General features: G+C 40.5%; 2 protein-coding genes across 3 annotated transcripts; one reads left to right on the forward strand and one right to left on the reverse strand.

The window, feature by feature from the left end:
* The first annotated feature begins 1999 nt into the window (after positions 1-1999).
* On the forward strand, positions 2000-12690 carry ERICH5 (glutamate rich 5). The gene is made up of 3 exons (XM_032130029.1): positions 2000-2565; positions 4516-4632; positions 7907-12690. The coding sequence occupies exons 1-3, from the start codon at positions 2289-2291 to the stop codon at positions 7927-7929; spliced, it is 417 nt and encodes a 138-aa protein (XP_031985920.1). The 5' UTR covers positions 2000-2288; the 3' UTR covers positions 7930-12690.
* Positions 12691-14818: 2128 nt separating this feature from the next.
* RIDA (reactive intermediate imine deaminase A homolog) lies at positions 14819-23844 on the reverse strand. 2 transcript variants are annotated; one of them, XM_032130041.1, is made up of 6 exons: positions 23696-23844; positions 19337-19442; positions 18734-18788; positions 17826-17894; positions 16126-16181; positions 14819-15694 (listed from the first exon to the last, which is right to left on the reverse strand). In XM_032130041.1, exons 1-6 carry the CDS (start codon positions 23755-23757, stop codon positions 15632-15634), a joined length of 411 nt encoding a protein of 136 aa, XP_031985932.1. In that variant the 5' UTR covers positions 23758-23844; the 3' UTR covers positions 14819-15631. The 2 variants fall into 2 exon arrangements, with proteins under 2 accessions (XP_031985932.1, XP_031985940.1); XM_032130049.1 differs by lacking the exon at positions 17826-17894.
* Between the last annotated feature and the right edge of the window lie 82 nt (positions 23845-23926).

Consider the following 23926-nt stretch of genomic DNA (forward strand, 5'->3'; position numbering starts at 1 on the left):
GTATTTTATAATCCAATTTGTATGAAACATTTTGATGAAGAGAGGGCTAGCTGGAAGTTATAGGACTGATGTTTATAGGAGCTGCAGGAGATTCCTAGTAATAGTACATTTGAATTATTTCTTTTACTGCTAACACAAATTAAAACTCTGTATAATATGCTAATTTTCACAGCTCATTTGTTTCTGTCTGTAGGTTTTAAATGCTCCCTGTCCATCTGGCACTGAGCAAGGTGAAGGCATGAAAAGTGTCTAAAGGGACGAAAAATAAAAATGTGAAAAGATTGAATGTCTGGTCTCTGAGCATACATTGCTTTTTTAATCACTGCTTAGAATAGCTTAAGATTTACTCACTGTTATTCTGATTGGATATCTGTTTCACCTTGAGCTTCATTTTAGGAAAAAGAATGCTTGGAAGACAAGGTGTGATAGAGATCTAGAGAAAGTAATCGGGGAAATACATTTGCTGTTTCTCGTAATGCAGGAACTTCCACTTGATGAAATGACCAGCAGCAGGCTTAAAAACAGCCAGGATGTGTTTTACAGGGGATGTAAGTGGGCTGCAGCCCTCATTGCCATTGGTCATCGTGGAGACTGAGTGTGAACAGTCTGAAAAGGGGCTTGAACAGGTTGACAAAGGAATTCCACTGATGGATTGACACTCAGCCCCGTGGGCTGGGGCCCTCTGCCCTTTCCCCTGCCCCTCAGCAGCTGTCAGAGGCAGCTGAGGGGGGTTCTGTGGTCCAAGACGTGTAGCTGAGTTTACCTCCTGTTGTTTAAGTTGCATTATGAATTGCCATACCACTGTGGATTTGGAGGGGTTGGTTGGAACTTGGATGGTTTGACAGTTCCTGAGACAAATGAGATTTTATCTGTCTCATAGTCGAAGTTGCCTTCTGTCTGTCTCAGCAGTCCAGATTCCCAGTTCTTGTTCTTCTGGCTTAGCCATCCTTCCCTGGGTCTGTAGGCACATGCTGACTAGGTGACACTTGCTGGGGAAGTGTTTTGTTTGAACGTCTCAAAAGAACTGTAAACTTACTTTAAGGGCAGCAGTATTCAAGCAGATGTTTTAAGAGCAGGGTGTATTACATTTTTTTTCTGTTCATCTATGTCTGTGTAAACATATATAGATGTGTTCATCTACGAACAGTATCATGTGGTTCTGCTTGCTGGCTTTGACACTGCAATCACAATTTTCTCAGAAAATAGTTTTTCCAGTTTTTTAATTATTATATAAACGGATTTCATGCATGAATTACCACGGGTTTCATCCTGACATTCGTTAGGAAAAGGTTAAGTACAAGATCCTGTCAAACTGAATTTAATTAGAATGTTAGTAAGTCAGTCTGATAAGTAGTATAGCTCATTTTGAGTCTTCAGCTTTTATCCTTAAATACCTGTCAAAGCAATTTTGTCAGTTCTTTATTCATAATTTTTTTCTGCCAAAGCCATTTGCTTTACTAGCCAATAAGTTGATGAAAGATGAAAGAAGCAGACGTTTTAACTTGTTTAGGCTTCCTGTTGTTGAATTTTTTATTAGACAAATCATACTATGAATGGTAGTTTAGTACTGAAAAAGACAGACAAAGTGGTTTTTGCTTTAAGAAGTGGGCACTGCTCATCCTTTGGGTTCTCAGGGTTTTTTTTCAGCCCACCTGAAGGTACCACCATGTGGCTTCTCACACGAAGCCCAGGACAGCAGCTCCCTCACACTCCCCACATTGATCCTGTGCTTGATTTGGGGCAGGAAAAGGTGCTTCCTTGCAGTGTCTTGTCACCAGCAAACCACCTGCACACTGCAGATTCATAAGGCAAAATGTAGTAGAACATTGACTTGCAAACAGGTCTGCTCTCTTCATATAAAAATATATTAGGTGCTTCAAATGAAAACTTATTTTTAATGTAAAAAATTTTAATGTAAAAAATTATTAATTATTAATATCCTCTACTGGATATGTGCAGCAGACCTGTGAGGGAGTATTATCCATAGCCAGGCAGTGCTTGTCAAAGAGACAAGTGTTCAGAGACACACTTGTCAAAGAGACAAGTGTGGTTCACTGTGAATTTAGTTGTTATCCAGTTCATGTGCCCATTCACCGATTATCTGTAATTATCTTTTCCCTTTCCTTGCCCTACTGTAACTAAAAGCATCATCAGGTGCAAACACCCGGACTGCAGATGACCATGAAACTGTAGCTGACCAAACACAGTTGGACCCAGCAGAATGTGTGAGCCTTGCCTCTGAGGAGACCAACCCAGGCAAGCACCGGCCGGGAGAGGAGGCTTCAGCCATGATCCTGGATGTGGAGGGGAAGACAGATTCGGTCAGTAAAAGGGAGGAGCCAGAGGGCACCGAGCCCCTGCCTGCAGGAGAAGAGAAGAGCTCTGAGCTGCCCTCTGCGTGGCGAGAGGAGAGCAGGGGGCCTTCACCGCCAGCACCAGGAGAAGATGCTGGGGCACCTTCACCAGGACCAGCAGAGGACAGTGGGCTGGTAGAGGACAGCGACAGCTCTGTAGTGGAAGTCGTCGAGAAAGTACATGTTACTGAAGAGGACCACTTCATTGAGGGTAATATTTGTGCTTTCATAAATTCAGGAGACCAAAATTTGCCTCCAGGGACTCCTGCGTGGGTTCTTTTGACTTTACTAAGAGCCTCAAATGAGCTTCTGGAGTCAGAATTTGGTCCAGGGAGTCTGTATGATGTGAGGCATAGAAGAATGTGGCTGGGGAAGCCTCAGATTTACAAGTCCAAGCTGTAATAAATTTAGTCAGCATTTCCACCTCTGCTACTTCATTTCATGTCCTTTTTGTTCTTAGCAGGTAAAATGTCCCACCATACCTCTCACTTAAAACATTGTGTCTCTGGGTAGCTCAGACACATTCCTTAGTATTTGCACAGCCCAAAGGCTCAATTACTTAGTCACATGTATTAATTACAAAGCAACTACCCTTGCACACATAAAGCTGGAGGGTGCATGTTTGGATGTAGAAGAAAAAGCATCTCTTTGATGCATGCTTGGCATGTCCAGTCTGTCCTAGAAGCTTGGCTATAAGACAAGCAGAATAGAAGTAGTAGTGGAGAGACATGGGGCTGTCTTTCCACAAATGCTTGGGGGTGACTGGGTGGGGAGAGAGGCTGTGTGAGGAAGCAGTGGTGTCTGCAATGACAGGTATTTCCATGTGCTGTGGAGGGACCTTTAGCTGGAGGTGGGCTCCTTCCTGGAAATTGCAGGCTGTGTTCATCTTTGGGTTAGTGCCCAGAGGACATAGACTGCACTTGCAGAAGATGAACATTTCACAGGAGGAATCAAATTTCTCCTAAATGGTACAAACTAGCTCAGTAAAGAATCAGATACATCCTGGGGTAGCTCTTCTTCAGGGATTAAGCAGGTGAAGCACATGAGGGAGACATGGTATCAGCAGGTTTCCTCACTCCACTTTTGCCTTGAAGAAGTGCAAGATGCAGAAGGACTGATCTGTGGAAGTCCAGAGCCACTTACACACACTACCACTAATCCTGTGGCTTTGCTTTGCACGTCACTGAACTGGCTATATGAATCTCATTCTTTGCATCCCAGTAGCTGAGCATAGTTGTTGCAATGCTTTGTCCTCTCCTGTGTCCCTTCACAAAAGAATTTTGTCCTCTACATAAAATGGGCATCTATCCTTTGGAATAAAGCCTCGTTTTATGTAAGCAATAAATGACAGGCTGTTCACCTGTTAAACACACATCCTGCCCAGCTGCAAACTCCAATTTTATTATTCACCATTTCTAAGCCTCAGGGCAGTGCCGGAGGCAGAGCAGCATGTCCTGGACCTTGTCTTGTCACCTCTCATCAGTGGAAACATGTTTACAGTTGTGTGTCTGGCTGAAGATGAGTTGTAAAGCTTTAAGCACCAAGTGATGTGTGCAGGGTGAGTGAACAAGGCTTTTGGGGAAAAATGTTTTGCTCCTATTACTTACAAGGTGTAAGTAATATCTTAACTTGCGTGAATTCTCTTTCTGTGACGCATCTGATGAAGAAGGGCTTTTCTATTTTTATGCTATGGTATATATGATACTTAGCATTTGTTTTGCTTTCCTTTATGCTTCCATAGCTATATGAGGAAATGAGTAAGGCAGCAGCTTCCCTCAGAAAGCAGGGTTTCAGCCAGACTTGCATGTTACTATGTTTTCTATTTCTGTTTCATTCCAGTTGCAAATAAAATTGCACATACATGAAATAAAATCCAGGAAAAATAATTTGAACAGAAATAGTACTCATTATTTACTTTGGATACAGCATCAACAGGATTTTGTGAAAGCATTAGGAGAACTCCATAGGCATGAGGCAACCGTATAGCTGGATGATGAAAAGTGTTTGGGATCATCTTGTTCTCTATGGGTTCATTCAGGGGGTACCTTGGTAAGGGGCTTTGGAGAGCTGACAAAGCAAAACTGTTTACAGAAAGGAGCTGGGGCACTTGGTGCTTTTTCTCAGTGGATCCTAATTTGATCTCCGTGGTTACCCTTCCCAGGTGAGACGAGAGAACAGGTGGAAACTGAGCTGGTCAGTGAGACAGTAAGTGAAGGGCCTGAAACAAAAGAAGAGGAAACAGGAGAAGCTGTGGATAGTGCAGCAGCGACAGAGATAGGTATGTTGACAGAGGAGGGAAGTACCATATGGGTTATTGTTTAAGAGACAGCAAAGACTGTGCTGTCCTTAATCCCCTGTTGGCATACAGCTGCTTTCTGCATTTTTACACAAGAGAGAGTCAAAAATACTTTACATTAAAAGACATTTTTGGAACAATCAATTGGAAGTCATGCTTTTTACATGGGTCATCTTTATATAACACATGAGCCTTACCAGTGATAACTTTTCCCTCTTTGGGGAGAATGATGGACTGTAACATGCAGTCTTGGAAAATAAAAGCCTTTGTTAAAATCATTACTTTGCTCATTATTATTTGCAGGCTTGTTTTTGTAAGCTAAGCCTTAATGCTGCTTTGTGATTACCATTCTATGCCAGCCATTTTAGATCCCCTTGTTCTCCTTATCAGCTGAAATCAGCAGTGTGGTACTGTGGTGAAAGCACGTTGCATAGCATATTCAGTCACATGGTGGGAAGGAAAAGTCACAGGCCAAATAAAGTAACTCTGGAAAACTGTTACGCCAGTGAAGAGAAAAATTTAAGGGGATAAGATATCCCTCTGGCAGACTTTGAGATTATGGTCAAAATTCTGTCACCACAGTCTTTCTACAAAAGTTCTTTCTTTTTCTTCCTCCACATTGACTAAGAACCTCACACTTAAGTCTATCATGTAAGGTGTTCATATGCCCCAGAAGGCAGAATTAGAATCATAGAATCATTTAGGTTGGAAAAGACCTTTAAGATCACTGAGTCCAACTGTTAACCCAGAACTGCCAGGTCCATCACTAAATCCTGTCCCTAAGTGCCACATCCACACGTTTTTTGAACGCCTCCAGAAATGGTGATTCCACCACCACAGGTTACTCTATGGTATTGCTGGAATGTAGAAAAGGATGATCAGGCAATACAGACAACTCCTCCTTTCCCCCAGCGAATGTTACTGCAATAGCTGGAACCACCTCTCTCTCTCTCCTCCCTCCTAATCACTGGTGTACTGAGTCATGCTTGGAATCTCTCTGGGCTAGGGAGTATTTATGTAATTCAGAAGATAACAGCTTCAGCAGAAAGGGTGGTAGATACCTTACACCAGTGCTTTTCATGACTTCCAAAGGAACCTCTTGCACCTGGGGTGAGCAGTCTTTGGTTCCTTCCCAATGCTAGTATGTGTCACAGCCTTAGGGCTGCCAGCGGCAAGCCAGCGTGTTGCACTGCTGCTTATGTTTCTGCTAGAGGGCTAAGGGGAAAAGGTTTTCAGCATAAGCACTACAGTCTGAAAGACTAGTAGGCTGGTGGTCAAGCAGTTTGGTCAATGCTTATGCTTCTTTAGATCAGTGATAAAAAAAAATGCTAATGCTCAGATCCCTTTAATTTTCATATTTGACGGTTGCTCATCTTTATAAAGATTGTTACTTTTTAAGCTAGTCTGTGAAGACAAGCAGTTGTTGGCCATTGACAACTGTTCTTTTGCAGGATCTTTAAATTTATGCCAGATAGCTTTGCCTATGAAGTCAAAACAAGTTTAATCAATCAACTTGTTTCTAATGTCTTAAAATTATGTCTTTTCTAAAAGCTCCTATGCTTTTGCAAGGAATCATCTCTCTGTGCTGTGAATTCAGCGAAGCACTTAACTTGATTGTAGGAAACCTCAAAGAACATCTTCCTACTCCTGAAGAGCAAGAGAATCATAGAAAAGCTTGGGTGGGAATGGACCTTAAAAACACCTAGTTTCAACCCTCCTGCCATGGGCAGGGATGCCACACATTAGAACAGGTTGCTTGGGGCCCCATCCAACCTGACCTTGAACATTTCCAGAAATTTCACCCAGCGATGATTACAGCTTTATTGAAATTCTTCCTCCATTTTCCTGCTTTGACAGTATTCTCCCCAACAGTTTTGTAAGGGAGCAGAAAGAGCAGCCCTGCTTCTATGTCTGTAATGGATTTCAGATGATGGGAGTGCACTGACACAGCTCAGAGAACAGCTGCAGGCAAGAGAAACAAACAATGCTAAGAACGGAACAGTGACCATTTAAACCTGGGATTCTGTTGTGTAAGGGAGCAATTCTTCCATCTTGAAAGGATATTGAAGAAATAAAGCAAGATTCTGGGTAGGAAAGCAAGCCTGCTTAAGGGAATGGAAAAATTCTTACTTTGAGACACATCAAAAACATTCAGGGATTTGTCTCTAGGAGGGTATGACTAAGAGGATACAAGCTGATCCTAGTTAAAAAAAAAAAAATAGGGCTCTAAAGGTAGCTGATGTCCACTTAAGAGCAAGGGAATGCTCAGTGACATGCTAAGTGTGTGGAATTTGAAACCCTTAAAGGGAGTTGGCTTTTTTCATGTTATATTAACAATCTTAGCCACAGAGTCACTGCAGTTGGATATCTTTTGTTGGTTACCTTCACTTCCATGCAAATTTCCTACCTTTCCTGTGTTCCCTACCCACCCTCATGGAACACCACAATTCAGCGTGACAAGTCCCACATTCCCATGTTCCCTATCCTTTCAGAGTCTTCTAGCTGGGAAAGAAGTACTTTGAGCTGAGATGGCCTGACACTGTGATTTCAGCCAATCATCCCCTAGGGCACTATCTATTAGCTATGAAGTGAGCCCCAGAGCTTCTCAGCTGCTGATGGCCAACAGCAGCTTCAGGGGCTGGGGACAGTTCCTCAGCCATACTTTGTCATGGAATAGCTGAGGTAGAGGAATACTGCTGGAGCTTGTCTAGTCCTGCTCAAAGCAGGAACAGGTTGTCCTGCTGAGTTTTGAATCTCCAGGGATGGAGACTCCATCAATTGTGGGCAGCCTATTCCTGTAACTTACCTGTCCTTACAGAAAAAAATTCCTGTATTTAAGGGTAATACCCTATACGTCAATTTATGCCCTTTGTCCCTTGTCCTTATTTAGGATTTACTGTCCATAAAATGCCTGCCTCTATGTCAAATCTGACTGGAATGATGTAGTGATTTCAAAAGATGTTAAGAGAAAAGGCAGCAGGGTGAGAAGGAGCTCGAGACTGTTGCAGTGACACACAGAAGTGGTGTTAATGTCTGTAACAGGAAGACTGTGCAGGAATGAGATGGGGGAAGAGGAAGCAGAACCAGTGGCTGCTTTTAGGTCCACACAGAACATTCTTACAGATGTGGGAGGAGACATCCCCTTCATTCTGTGATGCCTCCAGGGAACTTTCCCTTTGAGCTCCCATAAGATTTAGTGAATATCGAGTTATACCTTCCATTAATTGCTAAATTAATTTTTTTCCATGTGTTTCAGAGACAGCTAATAACAAGGAATAGAAGTTATGTTTCAATGAATGTCCTCTTCTTGGGCCTGCTCTTCTGTTCATATGAACATTTTAAAATTTTATTGGGCTGGGAAAATAGAAAGGCTTTTATGGATTGAACCACAAACTACAAACACATGAATAGGAGGCAAAAGAAAAAGTTTTATGTAATACAGATATTTTGAAGTCAAGCTGCCAAGACTTCAAGTGTTTGAAATACCTGAACTTCCATCTCCCTGCCACAGAGTGCCTTCTATACATAGCAGGATAATATTTCAACGGGAGTATAATCGTTCATTTTTCAATTAGGAGTTTTTCCCAGGTTCAGAAAACTGACTTCAAATGGTGGAAACCTTCAACCAACATTATTTAGGATAAAGAATACAGTGTAGCTTTTTTCTCTTTAAATGACTGTATGTGGGCAGTTCCTCTGAATGCCTGGACTTGCAATGTATGGAGCTGCTGAAGTGTACAGCACATAGAGGACTGGGAAAGGAAAGTGCCCATTTACCAGCCTATAACTAAATGCAGAGGTGAGTTTTCCAGAAAATAGAAGATAACAGAATGCAGTGTCCAGGACTCAACTGTCTGAGTGCTGCTCGCTCCCCATTTTTAAACACAAATTTATTGAAGGCATCATAGTACAATATATGTGATGACTTCTGCAGAAGCAGGGAGAAGAGGCCATTTTTAACTGAGTGGGATGTTTTAGTTGTATAAATCCTAGAAGATCACAGCTGCTAACATTCATGGTGAGTAATAACCTGTCTTTAGCTGCGTAGCTCTCCTCATATGCATTTGTGGCTTTTAAAACGGATTTCTAAGAGAGAAAACACAAGCCTGTCTAAGAGACAAATATAAGCCTGTTCCCAAAGAAGAGGTTGTCTATTATATTTCCCTGCAGTGCTGTCCTCCTGGAGAAATATGCTATCAGGACTGTCTGGGTTATTTTCCAAAATGCTAAAAAAGCATTTTGGAGATGAAACTGAATGGACAGACTTTCAAACAAATTTCCTGTGAAAACAGGCCCTGAATATGATTTGTGTTTTGGGTCAGATAAAGAGTAGAAATTCATTCTGATGGTGAATGTTGCAGAATCACAGAATCAACTAGGTTGGAAAACACCTCTAAAATACTTGAGTCCAAATGCTGACTGAACACCACCTTGTCAACTAGACCATGGCAGTAAGTGCCATGTCCAGTCATTTCTCATTCAGGGATGGTGACTCCACCCCTTCCCTAGGCAGTCCATTCCAAAGTTTAACAACCCTTTCTGTGAAGAAATTCCTCCTGATGTTCAGCCTGAACCTCTGCTGGCACAGCTTGAGGCTATGTCCTGTCCAAAGGGCCTATCTATAATATATTGCTGGGGACTGTGTTTACAGGATTCTCTGGCATAAGGATGTAGGACATGGAGAGCATGGAGAACACAATATTGCTCTTTTATTAGCTTTATTGTATGAAAGGACTTTAAAAAATCCTAACTGTCACCAGCAAATTATACAGATCACCTCTAAGAGATAATTTCATACTGCATGTACATGTCTGACTCCAGCTGACTCCGGTTTGTATTAAATAACCTAATTGCTATCCTTGGCCTATTAACCTTTTGTGTAAGCTGATAGTTCTTGGCTGTATCACTAAATCTAAGGTTTTCTGTTTAGCAGCACTCTTATGAACTTGTCAGCTTCATTTAATATCAACTTCCTGTAGGCAAGACCATAAACTTTTAGAACTAGCATACTTTTTTTTTTAGGGAACTTTTGCTAGGTGGATGTAATTTTTAATTTATTTTTTAGTTTTTCTAGCCTTCTGTAATAGAGAAGCTAAAATGAGCTGCTAGTTCTATTAAAAAATCTATTGACATTAAAGTGAGCATTAAAAATTCAAACAGAAGTAGTCAAACTTTTTATCCACATACTCAAACCATTCCATGAAAAAAAGCCATGAAAAACAACACCATGCACTTTGGAGAGCTGAGGAGTGGGGGAACAGGTACTGAGAAGAATGAGAACACCCCGCAGTGACATAGGACTGGGCTGGGTGTACAGCCACGTTCCAGGAAACCCCAAGCACTTCCATCTTCAGCTGCATCTCATGGCTGATTTCCTCCTGTGAGCTGGGAATTCAGTTCAGCCAGCAGCACATGTGCCAGCACAGCCCCACTCCAAAACACAGGAGATTAAATTGGCAGAGACAGGCTGACTACTTGCAAGATCATGAATTGCAGTCTGGCAAGCATTAAACCATTTTTAAGCATAAACCAACAAGAGCTCTGTGACAGAAATCAGTAGTATTCATAGCAACAGAGGAGACAGCATTTGGAAATAAAACGTGAAGATACAAGGGTGTCAAAATGACCTGCTCACCTCAGAGTCTCTCTTTCTACCACTGTTGTAACAAGGAAGACAGGTGACTATGTTCTTACCTCGCTGTTCAGCTTCTTCACATCATTAACAACGCAGATGAAAACAAGAGGAATATAAACCAGTCAGTGACTGAATGGTAGCAGTCTTTCTTAATCATCTTCACCCTTACATATTCTATAATCACAACAGAAGAAATCTATTCTTCCTTTCCTAAAGAGGAAATATGCTTGATACTGTGTTAAACATGAAAAGTTAAATCACCTAAATTATCACAATGTGCCTGCTAGAAATATGCTGAACATCCTGCCCTGAGAAATGAAAGATGTCCCTTCCATGCAAATTTCATTGAGATCTAGTACTCGTGGTCTGGGAGCTACTAAAGCACATACTGTGGATAAAGGAACAGTGCCTGCAGTTTTTTGCCTCTGCAAACCTGGGACTACACGGAGGTTGCAAGGAGCAGAAATTGTTCTGTCAAAGAGCTTTCTCATGTTAAAAGCTTGGAAAAGGATATGCTCCAATATTTGAGTTTACAGGATACACCTTCAGATCTAAAGCAACATATTTTTTTTATTTTTTTTTATACAGTCAAGAATTTTTGATGATTGTTTTGCATTTTGTGAAAAGCTAAACAAACTTCAGCCCTCAACTTCATCCAAGGTGGAAGTAATCATTTCTCGCTGCGAGGAGTGCTGGGCAGTAAACTTTGAACGAACAAACTTAATTTCCAAGCTAACAAGAAAGTTCTGGCAGAATTTTTTTTCTAATTACCAATAAACACAGCCCTAGAAAAGGTTAAATTTACACCCTGTCAGCTCTGTGCAGACACATACCCACGCTGTAGGATCTTAGATGATACCTGGCCACCTGGCTGGCCCGGGTTGGCTCTTTCACTCAGTGAGGAACTGCTTTGAGGTAAACACTGCAGCAAGAACAAGTGCTGGTAGAAGAAGATTGGGGCAGTTTATGTGCTTTAAGAGAACACAGATTTATTAAATTTATTTTTTGCACTGTTTCCTCTGTAGAGAATATAATCATTTTAAGAATAAAGAGTCTTACTAAAAGAAACACTTGATAGAACATACACATTTTGGTACTTTATATATTGCTTTACTTTCACAGAAAGAGAAGACCTGTTTTGCTGTGTTTTTTTAGTTAAACGTGATAGAAACAAATTTTAAAGGGTGAAATCAGGATGCCACGAGCTGAATTGCAACTTTGTATTCTGCATGTATCTCAGTCTAGCAAAGGAAAAAAAAAGCCGTATTTAACTTACCTCTATTTAAAACTGGATTTATTAAATGCCCACATACAGGGTAGTTTGCAAATTAAGACCTAAGAGATAAGCTTTTCATATTGGAGAATCATGGGTGTTAGCCTTTTTGTTTTAAAGAATAGAATCAAATAATATAACACTGCTTAAATAAAATAAATGTTTTAAACTTCTCTGTGAAGGCTGATTTTTTCTTTTGAGAACCACTATGTTATAGCTGTAAATAGGAGAGTTTATTTCAGTTATTACAGACTTTCTGTACCAGAAGAATACATATCAAGAAAATGTCTTGAATGGCCTTGATTTAAATACGTAGTCTAAAAACTGCAACTGTCTTCACCTGAAGAATCATAAAGCTAAAAGTGAATTTCAGTTCCTGAGTTTTTGCAGAATGGCACCTACTTACTGATAAAAACACTTAATGAAAGCAGTGTGTTCTGCCTTGTTAGCTGCATCCAACATGCAACTTTTTCCAGGTGTTTCATTTACATTTCAGTCTCAGACTGTCCCTTACTGTGGAAAGCAATGGTATATTTAATCTCCTACCACCGAAGTCTCCCAAGGAGTGCTATAATGGACTTATACCGGCAATGCACAGGTCAGCACGCCAAAAAAATATCGAAACTGCCATCTAGTGTTGGGTACGAGGTGGGCAGAGAGGCTGCACGACACAGGTAAGGTAGGTAGTGGGGAAGAACGGAAGCAGTAAGAAGGAATAACCACTGTGGTTATAAAAGGCTGAACTTAGATCACGTTCAAGACTCTTGAAATCAGCTGATTTACAGCGAACTTGAACTAAATCTGCTACAAATCAGTGAAATAAATCCCAATCAAGTAATTACACCTCAACAAAGCTGTAACAGAGAAACCTAAATATAAATTAGGAATTAATCTCCGTTTAAAAGTTTAAATGTGACTCCATTCAGTTACATTATTCTTAATTATTATTGACAAAATGAAGCAACATCTGCTTTGTGTTTCCTAGAAAGTCATTGCCATATTGGTACTAGCTCCTTCCTAACAAGTCTGAGTGTGTTTTTTCTTAGGTGGGATTGCTTATGGAGTCAGAGCTGTAGAGCATAAGATACATTATTAGTACAGCCAAGGAGGCAGAACAAGAGCAGAAGCCAAAACTAATAAAAGTTCATGTATAGGAAGTTTATTTAGAGAAAAGTCAGGCATTTTTCAAAGGCTGTTTGGAAGTTTGCTGTTTGAAATACGAAAAGCATTATCTTGCTTCTAATAAAAGTAATTATCTCCCAAAGAAAGCAAGATAATACTACAAAAAAAAAAAACAAAAACCAAAAAACATACATCTGCACATATTTGCTGTGAGAACCTCATTATGAACCTTTTTTCTATAAAGGTACAATCCATAAGCTCAGTGAAAAGCAGAAATGGCTGTTTCACATCAAATCTAGGATGGCTAAGTAGGGCTGACTGTTCTCACAACTTTCCAATGGCTCTTCTGGCGTATGCTAAAGGGATACCGGGAATGCAGAAAAAATACAAAATATACTTACTGCAATAGTGCAGCTGAGGTAACAAGAGCTGGAAAGCATGGCTGGTGAGCAGGAAGGTAAGAACGCCCAAGTGCAACACCTACAGTTTATTCAAGGATGGAAGATGATTCATGCAGTGTGGCTGTGATATTGAATGGAGGGGGATATTCAGACAAGGCAACATCTGTATGTGCCATGGAAAGATTGACATTAACACGATGCTGCCAGATTGGATTCTTCTTGCATGCTTACCATATGAAAGTCATGAACCAGGTGGAAGTATGCAAGAGGAGCATCAATAGGCTTTATGCACAGAAATGCACACACAGGAGAACTGAACTTTGGCGTTGAACTGTCAGAGAGCTGAACCCACAGTATTGGGACTTGACCTGTGACAAAGCAGCGTTATGGCCTCCCCTCACGGCTTCTGCGGCTTACCAATACGAAGAGAGTGTGATCACACAAGGGGGGACTGGAAAGAGCTTTCATTGGGTGGAATGTCTTGGGGTGACTTTATGATGCTGCATCCCCTATTGCCTGCTTATTGCCCAGACATGAATCCTGTGCCCTTCTGTGCCTTTAAGCCAGATCTGAGACCACGGAGGGGGAAAAGGCGGTGGAATTCCTCCAGCGGTCTCCCCCCAGCTCTCAACTCCACAGCAGGGAAGAGAGTTGCATTCCTTTGCTTTTTAGCTAGCTTCTCGTTTATTAGCTGAGGCAAGAAATTTTTTCTGGGACTGTGGCTTCTTCTTCTTCTCCTGGAACTGTTCAGCTTTGCTCCAGTCCAGAACCCCATCACCGGGAGGCCCCACACCGCAGCCTGGAGGGCCCACGCCACACCCAGCTCTGGAGAGAGCAGAGACACACCTACAGAAAGGACTCTGAATCTACCAGGTCTTCTCCACAGCGAGAGGTTTTATTATTTAACATTATTCATTCTTTTTTGTGCCTGCGTGCACCCTGCTTGTTAAATAAACAGCTTTTTTCACTTTCCTCCAAGAAATTTCTTTCTGAACCTGGGTGGGGGAGGGGCTGCTGAAACCTGCCTTCTATTGGAGGACACATTCATTTCACACATTTCCCCTTAATTTGTCTCAAACCAAGAAACTGACACAGTCACAGCTCTCTGGCATACAAATAGCTGCCCTGGAAGGAACAGCCTACGGGATTCCCTCGGGCAGGACATTTGATAAAGCAGGTACATATTTCCACCACTGAAATGGTACATTCTCCAAGCTGCAGTATACAGCTAGTTTTACTTTCTACACAAAGTCAGTGAAGACACAGTGACAGTAGCATCCATATGTAATTGGACGGCATCTTCACAGAAGAGAGCAAAACAAAGACATTGAGGTGGACAGACTACAACAGGAAAGAATTTTTGCTCATTTCCGTCTGAACAAACCAATACTGTGCTTAGTCATATGGCTGTGGGGAAGACAGGGAATCAACTCTGCCATGAGGTGGCTGACCTTCAATGAGATACTTAAAAACACAGTGTCCATTTCTACCTGACAGAAGATCAGTACAGAAGGATGGAATAAGTTACTAGCATCAACAGTTGGACTTCTCAATATTGCTTAATCACCCCTTCAAACTGATGCTTCTGACCTTAATGGCAAAGAAAAAAATTACAAGAACTGTAATGACATTGTAGCTGAAAGCTTCTTGTCCTGGAGCATTGAATCCTTAGCTATTAGGATGCAAATAATAAGCCTGTTCTTTTGGTTAAAATTATTTCTTATTGAATAAGCAAGCTGGAGACATTTTTTTAATGGATTACCAAAGGACAATCAGAAAAAGAAAAGTTTGTTCATTCCCAGAATAGACAAGCACATTTTTGCAGTTGCAATTATATTTTATTCTCATTAAACATTTTTAAGGGTTTTTTTTTTGTTTTTTAATCAAAACATAGTCAAAATTTAATTGCTATGAAAAAGATTATGAAAAAGGTTACAGGTAGATATTAATTTTCATCTGATTTATAAAGGTACCACTTTACTTCAGAAAAGCATAATTTTCTTTCTGAAATGAACATTAACTTTCTTAAGTAATTGCTTACATATGAAAAAACCTAAGTCCCAAGAGTAATCTATTATGTGAAGAAAGAGAATAAGAAAATTCAGAAACAAATACAGAAAAATTCCTCAGAAGTGATGTATGCTAAGCAATTCGAGTGTTCTGTTTTCTCATTTCTGTCATTTTTTCTGATTTAAAATTGTTACAAATATTACAAATCAGTATAGTTTTCCATGTCCAGATCACCCATAGTATAACTCTAATATGTTCACCCAGGTATGTACCTCAATACCTGACTATCCACTCACCACCACAAAGGGCAGACCCTGTCCTGCAATCTGGCTCACCTGATTTTAGCAGGACTCAGGCACGTTTCAGGGTTTGCCAGCAGAGTAGTCACTGTAAGTCCTGAAGAAAGCACCTTTCCTCAGTAAGTTTACTGATTTCAACTGTATGTAACTGCTGTTAGTCAGCTGTAGGAATCAGATATAAGGGAGAAGTATTAACTAAATCTAAAACTGTCATTGTAAGATATCCAGTTTCTACTTATAGTCAGGCTGAAGCATCTTGGAGAGGTCCCTGAATGGCAATAGCTTCAATCTCAACTCTGGCTCCCTGTGACAAAACAATGAAGAAACATATTAGGAAATTAATTTATCTATTTTATGAAGCAATTGGATGAACAACACAACTTTTTAAGAACAGAGTGACATTTGAGAGAGATTATATTTCTGACAGTTGTATTACTGATTTAGCAATATTCAGTAATATTGTAAATTCAATTTATGTTTACTCAAGTACCATAACCCCTTATTTCTAATGTTGTATCCACCTTCCACCATCAAGAAATGTGTATATCATATTCAGATCTCTGATAGTGTGTGGGAATAATACTAGTATACTTAAGAAAAAAACTAATTAAGAGTCTTCATTAAAATAATTGCAATCAAAGCTATTTCAGAATAAGAAAAGCTGTCAGAATGCTTCAGTAGTAAGGTATTTCAGAAAATTTGGGTGTTTTTTGTAGACAGAAAAGTGACACTTACTCTGGGCAAAGCAGCAACTTGATAGGCTGCTCTGGCTGGGAAGTTTGCCTTGAAAACTGTAATTTAAACAGAAACATACAGTAATAACTAAACTTTGCTTGATAAAACACAGTTCAAAGTAATCTATATAAAATGCAATCATTGGAACAGTTTCAGATTCAAGGCTACAAGACTTCTATGCCAGCTATCATTTCCCCCTTGTTGTTTTGTTTTGGTGACTGACTGCTCTCAATCTCAGCAAGCCACCACTCATCACCAAGCAGTCAGCTGCAGTTGTGATCTAGTAGCCAGTGATAACTTGCACTCTGCTGACACTGCAGGGCCTTAACACCAACTTGGCTGGAAAAGAAAAATTAAATCAGAATGGTGATCATCCAATTTCAAACACCAGGGAGTGGGAGATGGCTCTTTCACAGAAAGAGCAGGAGAGAAACAGGACCCTGCTAAAAGAATCATGAGCAAAGATAAAGATCCCAGATTCACATAAAATCAACAGGAGTCCAACCTTACTCATATCATAGGAAAACAGAGGAAAAATAGGCCCTTGACTTATTTCTCTGTGCCCATTTAGAACTGGCAATCACAGATACTAGAACAGGGGTGAGGAATGGGGAAGAGTACTGGTAAAGATACAAGCGGTGAATTCGTAGAGTATTAGAATATATAATTATTTATATATTTTTATATATATATATATATATATATATATATTAGAGTATTAGATATATAGGGACCTTTAAAGACCACATAGTCCAATTCACCACCATGCCACAGCCAAGAACATCTTTCACCAGATCAGGTTGCTCAAAGCCCCATTCAACCTGACTTTGAACACTTCCAAGGAATTTGCATAATGAAGTGGAAGTTTTACTAGTGACAGTTATCACAGAACTGTCAATAATGGCAATTTCAGGGTCCTGTATTGAGATAATAAGTCACAATCAAAGAACAGCAACAACTGTTTTCTCAAACTCCAGGCTGGAGGCCACAAGTAACTAATCACGCAGCTGGTCTGGTTTTACCCTGCTTAAGCACACACACTCCCAGTACATTTTGACAAGCAGGAGACTGTGCTGCTTGCTCATCAATAAGACTCCATTCAAGACCAGATGTTGCTATCTAATTAAAAGCTAAAGCCATATAAATAAGGAGCTCATGCAAATTCTCCCAAATTATTCTGCACAACATGGCTCGCTGGAATCACCTGTTTCAGTCTATACTCAGTTTTGTTGATCACACATTGTTCTCTTTTTTCTTCAAATGGAGCAGCATGGCTCATCCTTGTATAAAGAACAAGCCCTGTCCCATAACAATAACCCTCAAGTTGGTCAAAGATACAGACCTTAAAGAAACGGAGTTACAAAATCTGAAATTCAGCATTTGAAGGCTGCCTACAGTAGAATTATATCCAGGACAGCAGAGCATCAAGCAAGATAAAGAGGCAAGGAAGATCAACCTGTAGGGATAGCAGGAGTTGATCTTCATAGGAGAGTGAGTTAGTAGGATGGTGGAACACAAATCCACATTAAATTAGGCTGTGCTTGATCTGATACTTGAAAATTATATATTTTTAAAATTTCTGCTGGAATTTCAAAGCATATGGAATGACATCATCTGAGTCATTAAAACCCTTTGATTAGCATGAACATAATTTGTTCCACAAGCCATAATGGTAAAACTCAAGCAAAATATCTACTTACATTGTTTATAAACATCGTTAATATCATTGTAGTCCTTCATGTCTGCCATCAAAACCGTAGTCTTCACAACTAGAGATCATACACCTGCAGTTATTTTAGACCTCTGACTTGCACACAAAGATTGAAAAACTTTACTGCATTTCTTGCTTTTATTTAATACATTTCTCCTAAGTATTCTAAACACGTTGAAAAGTTTTGCAAACAGATATTGACCATTAGAGCTACAACTTAGGGAACCACCTAAAAGTTCTGAGCACCTAGTATATAGTAAAACTTTAAGGAATGAAGCCATTTCTGACTAGCTCTGAAAAAGCCAAATTCTTCCAAGAGGTTGAACTGATAAGCAAATCAATTAAAATAGCTGTTGTAAGTCAACTGCTGCCAACAACTTATATATAATATCTGCTGCCAAAAACAAAGTTCATAAAAGGTCTGAAAATATAGTCTGTGCTAGAATATTTTACCTAGGACTGCCAGCATTAATCCTGGTGCAGCTCCACCATTAGAGTCCTCCACCCAAAAAGTATTGAAAGTGTCTAGAATATTAACACCACAGACACAAACCTGCTTTTACCTGGAGCAAAGCCCAGGATGCTTAAAATGTCTACAGTCACTGCAGCACTGGCTGCACCTGAGCTTCCCCAGTTGGAATTAAAATATTAGTACCACTGCCAGAAATTTTTGGTGAAAGGCAGTGTTCCATTGATACCCATTGCAAAGACTTGCATGTAGATGTATTTCTTTTATTTTTTAGCCCAAATTCATAATTTATTTTGTTTCTTCCAGCTATTGGTAACAACTGAATGTTCAGCAAATAGCTTTTTTTTTTTTAAAGGTCGCTTGATTTTTTTATATTTTAATTCAGGTAAAATCAACCACCTGTTTGCCACTGTCACAGCAGCACTTACCATTGCCATAGTCACAGCCTGCAGCTTTCAGGATTTCTCCCATGTTTTTTAGAGCCTAAAGAAAAATGAAACAAAAATCTTTTAGCTATCAGCTGGGTTATATTTATGTAAGTATGTAAATATGACTTGTGACTTGGCTGAATCCAAGTTTTACTGTAAGTTCAACCAGCAAAACCTCAAATGTCAAAAAAAAGACTGACCTAAATAAAAATTAATAAAAGGAAGCATCTAATCAATATTAAACCATCCATTCATTAGATGTAAATGCATGATGCGGCTCCATCTCATCCTATTACCTCACTCCATCTCTTTGCTGCCAGGGGAACAAAACTTTCCCTGACTCAAGCCAGAGTTTTTATTGGGGTGTGAACCTCTGCTTCAAACACTGATTCTTTCTTACCCTCCTACAAGAAACACAGTTCCTCCCTGACCTCCAGGTTGCTAAAGTGGAAAAATGATGGCTTTAGTTAAGATGGAATTACTTCCTCCTGCTTTTTCCTCATCTGGAGGATGTGAAATGGGCTTTCTAGTCTCCTCAACTTCTCACAATTCCATGTTTAATTAGACACATGCCAACAAGTTCATTGCTGGAAGACTTCTTACCTGCTTGGCTTCCTCCTTTGCCCCTCCAGAGACAAGCTGCCCAGTGGAAGGTTCCAGCCCTATCTGCCCTGCGATGTACATTGTCCGGTCCACCAGCACGGCTTGGCTGAAAACACAAGTGACATTTTAGGTTTAAAACAAGAAAACATTTCAAATTCCAAATCTGAAAGCACATTTCAAATTTTCTACAGTACTTTACAATGTATGAGAAAGAAGACTGAGGTTATGCAGATGCAAGTCTGTACATGCAGTCATACATTTAATCTGCTTATGCTTTTGGAAGAGCTGGGATTACATCATCTATGGAAGTGCATAGCTCTGCCTTTGAGGAGATAAACCTTGTTTCTTGCAAAGGCACAAGGTATGAATACAGCAACACAACACTAAACTGAGCTACAGATTCCACACAGCACATAGCACAGAGGGAAGGCAGAGTAAATAAACACATTTTTTGCACCTGAAAATTGATATTCCATCTTAGTTTGAGAAGCAGACAATACCTTTCAACTACATCTCAGCTGCAGAGCAATAAAAGAAAAAAAAAAAGAAAAATCAGAAGAAATTTAACATTTTTCTTCTCAAACAGGCACCACAATAATGAGTTACGGCTGTCAGGTGACACCCTGCACCCCGGTTCTCTGGCAGTATTCCTCCAGAATCATGAATTTGGCCAGTCAGCAAAACACCTTGATCACTCCATCCCCAGAACAAACATTCTGCTCTCACCAAGTAACCTGAGTGACTTCTTGGCTGGGTTAATTCAAAAGAATGCAAAATTCAAGCTATTTGCAAAACATTTATATAAAAATGTCAGGTGTGTTTTTGCTGAAGTTGAGTTGGCAATTATTAATGTCTCTACCACAAAGAGCTTAAAAGTTGAAAACAAAGATTTAAACTACCTAGCAAACATTATGCAAGAGACATAATTTAATTCTCTTCAGTCAATAATTACAAATATTTTGCAAACAAATTATAGAAAGATTCCTTTGGAAGAGCTTATGGTGTGTCAACACCATTTTTCTTATCTCTTCCCATTCCACAAGAAAATGTATTGTTTTGACCATTCAACAAGTCTCTTAAACTACACAAACTAGAGTTAGGAACCTCCCTGAAGTATGTGGAATAGGAGGTTAGCTTCCCTTTAATGTTGATGGAAAAAGAGGGACATATTTAAAGAATATTTTTAGTACATCTCTCAACTGAAATTGACTCAGTTGGATTGTCTTAATCCATTCACCTCACAGGGGACCAAACTAATTTAGGGACTCGGTCAAATGATCTGGGTTAGGCAGTTTGAACAATGCCATCATTGTCTTTCCTTTTACCCCTGTCCTACATTCTCCTGTAATTTCATAAGGGGAAAAAATAGCCAGTAACTTGTCAGATATGGTAAACTATCTTTCATGGGGATTATTTATTCTATCATGAACTAATAAAACTGGAGTAAATCATAAAACTACACCATTTAAAGAAGAGAAACCAGTGAATAAAGTAGTTTTCTAGGTGATACAGTCTTGTTGATAGAAATATGTGCATGTACACACAGGCTTCTTTGATTTTCTTTCCTACCACTCCTGCTGTGTTTGAGGCACAGGCCATCAGAGCACAAACTTCTGTTTCTGTTTGAAGCACAGAGAACTCTGCAACAAGAAAGTAAGGGCTCTCCAGTAAAAGAGATTGACTTGTACTGCTTATCACAAAGCAAATGGAAGTGAAACGTTTATCTCAACAGAGGCCTTTGGAGAGTCCTAAATCATGAATAACTTGGGAAAGAACAAGCTGAAGCCTTCTGATACCTGCCAGATCAACACCTGCAGCAGCCTTATTGGATCCCCTCCTCTGCTCCTCAACTTTGCCTCTTGGTGCGCTTACCAATGGAATCCTCCATTCACTGAGACTAGGAACAATTTACCAGCCAAGGAATACACTTCTACTGCACTCAAATGCACGAGTGAAGCTAAGGGAAACTTCAACTCCACAAACCTCAATCATTCTTTAACTGCAGATGTACCTTGTAACTAGGGCCAATCGTAGCTACTCATTAATCAGCAGAGATGTGAATGTGTGTCTAATGTCATTCAGGTTTCAGTGTACCTAAATGCAAAACTGGACAGACACTGTGACCTAAGAACAACAATGTTTATCAGAGAGATGGTGTTAGGAACCATGCTCTTTAGACTGCAATGTTAACAGATCTTCTTCACACAAATGATTGTGGATTAATACAAGAGAAGTACCTCTGCAGTGTCTTTTAAAAGGTTAATAACATTAATGAGATATATATATACATACACAGATATATGTGTCTTTATGTATCTATCTACCTACCTATCTCAAAGTACTGGCAAATGGATGCAGTAAAGGAAATAGAAAAATACAGTAAAAATAGGTCACCAAAAGCCTACTGAAGGGCTGTAGCAGAACCAGGAATGCAGCCCATACATCCAGTTCTCCATTCCACATTAAACCCTCATTCCTGTGTAACCAAGCTCAGACTTCACAGCAGAGATGGGGCAGTTATTTCTTGTGCAACTTTTGCTCTCTGGACTTTGACAAGTTTACTAAAATCTGATAAACTAAGTTAGTGATAAACTTATTGATGTTAGACCAGTCATATATTTAACAGGCTGCATAGTAAGCAGTATTTCATCAAGAACTACCAATAAACACAAAATTTTGGAGTGGAGAGCTATGTTGAAGGCTGGGACAGTGGTGTGTGTGTGTGTGTGCAGCCAAAGAATTGTTGCCTTCCCGTGTCTTAGATGTTCTCCTGATGCCAAGCAATGCCAGGCCCCTGGCTGTAATCCACCAAGAGTTTATTGTTTACAGAAGTTAACCTTCATGTCATGTCTCTCTGCTTCTATACTTTGTATTTTCCCATCTTTATAATGCCTATAAGAAACACACAGTTTGAAGCTTAGAAAGCTAAGGACACAAAGTAACGGAGACAAAAATGAACCTGGAAGGCATGAAGATGCTATTGTGAAAACAAAGCCTGAATACAGAATTAAAAATTCTTAGAAAACATCCTGGTAAATACCTCTCAGTACTTTAGCTGTAAGAATCCACTATACTGACTGAACATATTTTCATATCCAAATTGCAAAGAGAAACCTTTCCCCAATTAAAACTGGGATTTTTCTTTTATTTTAATTACATACAGATCTGCTGCAACAACATACTTGTGAAAATGTTGAACATCTTACATATTTTTACAGCAGTCAAGTTTTTAGACTGAAAAACATTTATAACTATTCAAAATAAGAAAGAATTTTCAATTCCCAGGCACTGAGCTCTCCATCTAACCAAGCTCACCCTGGATTGGGCTCAGCCTTCATTCTCCATCACCTCCATAGTCAGCATCTCTAGCTTCCCTACACAACATGCTTGTCTCTAGTCAAGCACTTTTTTTCTGAGGAACAATCATTCTTCTTTCATTTTTTTTTTTAAATTCACTGCTTACCACTAATTTCAGAATTATTTTCCCAAATAAACTTTTTGAAGCATATCCCCTTCCCTTATTGGGCTGCAGTTTGCCATGGCACCACAGCCCCACTCGTGCTTTGGGACTCCAGGTGTCCCTGCAGGTTACTGGGGGAAGGGGGTACCAGTACTGGCCCCTGCCCAGGGGGTCCTGCCCTCACCTCAGCTCCAGGCCTGCCTAACAGACCCCCCAAGGACCTGCCAAAACCCTGCCAGCAAAACCTGCTCCTGCATCTCCCGAGAGACCTCCCACTCCCAAAATCACAGAATTGTTAGGGTTGGAAGGGACCTCTGGAGATCATATAGTTCAACGCCCCTAGAGCAGGTTAGACAGGAACACATCCATCTGGGTTTTGAACGTCTCCAAAGTCGGACCCTCTACAACCTCCCTGGGCAGCCTGCGCCAGTGCTCTGCCACCCTCAATGTAAAGAAGTTCTTCCTCATGTTGAGCTGAAACTTCTTGGGTTTTAGTTTATGGCCACTGCTCCTTGTCCTGACACTGGGCACCACTGAAGAGAGTCTGGCAGTCATCTCGTCACCTGCCTTTGAGGTATTTATAGGTGTTGATGAGATCCCCTCTGTCTTCTCTAAACAGGCCCAGCTCCCACAGTCTCTCCTCATAAAAGATGCTCCAGATCCCTCATCATCTTTGTGCCCCTCTGCTGACCCTCTCCAGCAGCTCCTTGTCTTTCTTGTACTGAGGAACCCAGAACTGAACAGAACACTCCAGATGTGGCCTCACTAGAGCCGAGCAGAGCGACAGGCCACACTTTCCCGATGCACCCCAGGAAAGCATTGTCTGTAAGGGCACTGCCAGCTCATGGTCAACTTGTTATCCACCAACACTCCCAGATCTTTGTTAGCTAAGGCATTACCTGTAGGGACCCAGCGCAGGGGCCTTTGTAGTGCTGATTATTTTCTTCACGAGCGAGGCCATAGCTGGAATCGGTGCTGAAGCTGCAGTAACAACTGACCCTCCTGCCAACCTGCCCCTCCTCCACTCCCTTCCCTGAGCGTTCGGCCAGCGCACACCCCGCCCACCGCCGCCCGCGGGGCTTCTGGGAAATGTAGTCCCTGAGGGCTGTGCTGGGGGAGTGCGCATGCGC

This window comes from Corvus moneduloides, chromosome 1 (assembly GCF_009650955.1).
Source record: "Corvus moneduloides isolate bCorMon1 chromosome 1, bCorMon1.pri, whole genome shotgun sequence".
NCBI lineage: Eukaryota > Metazoa > Chordata > Aves > Passeriformes > Corvidae > Corvus > Corvus moneduloides.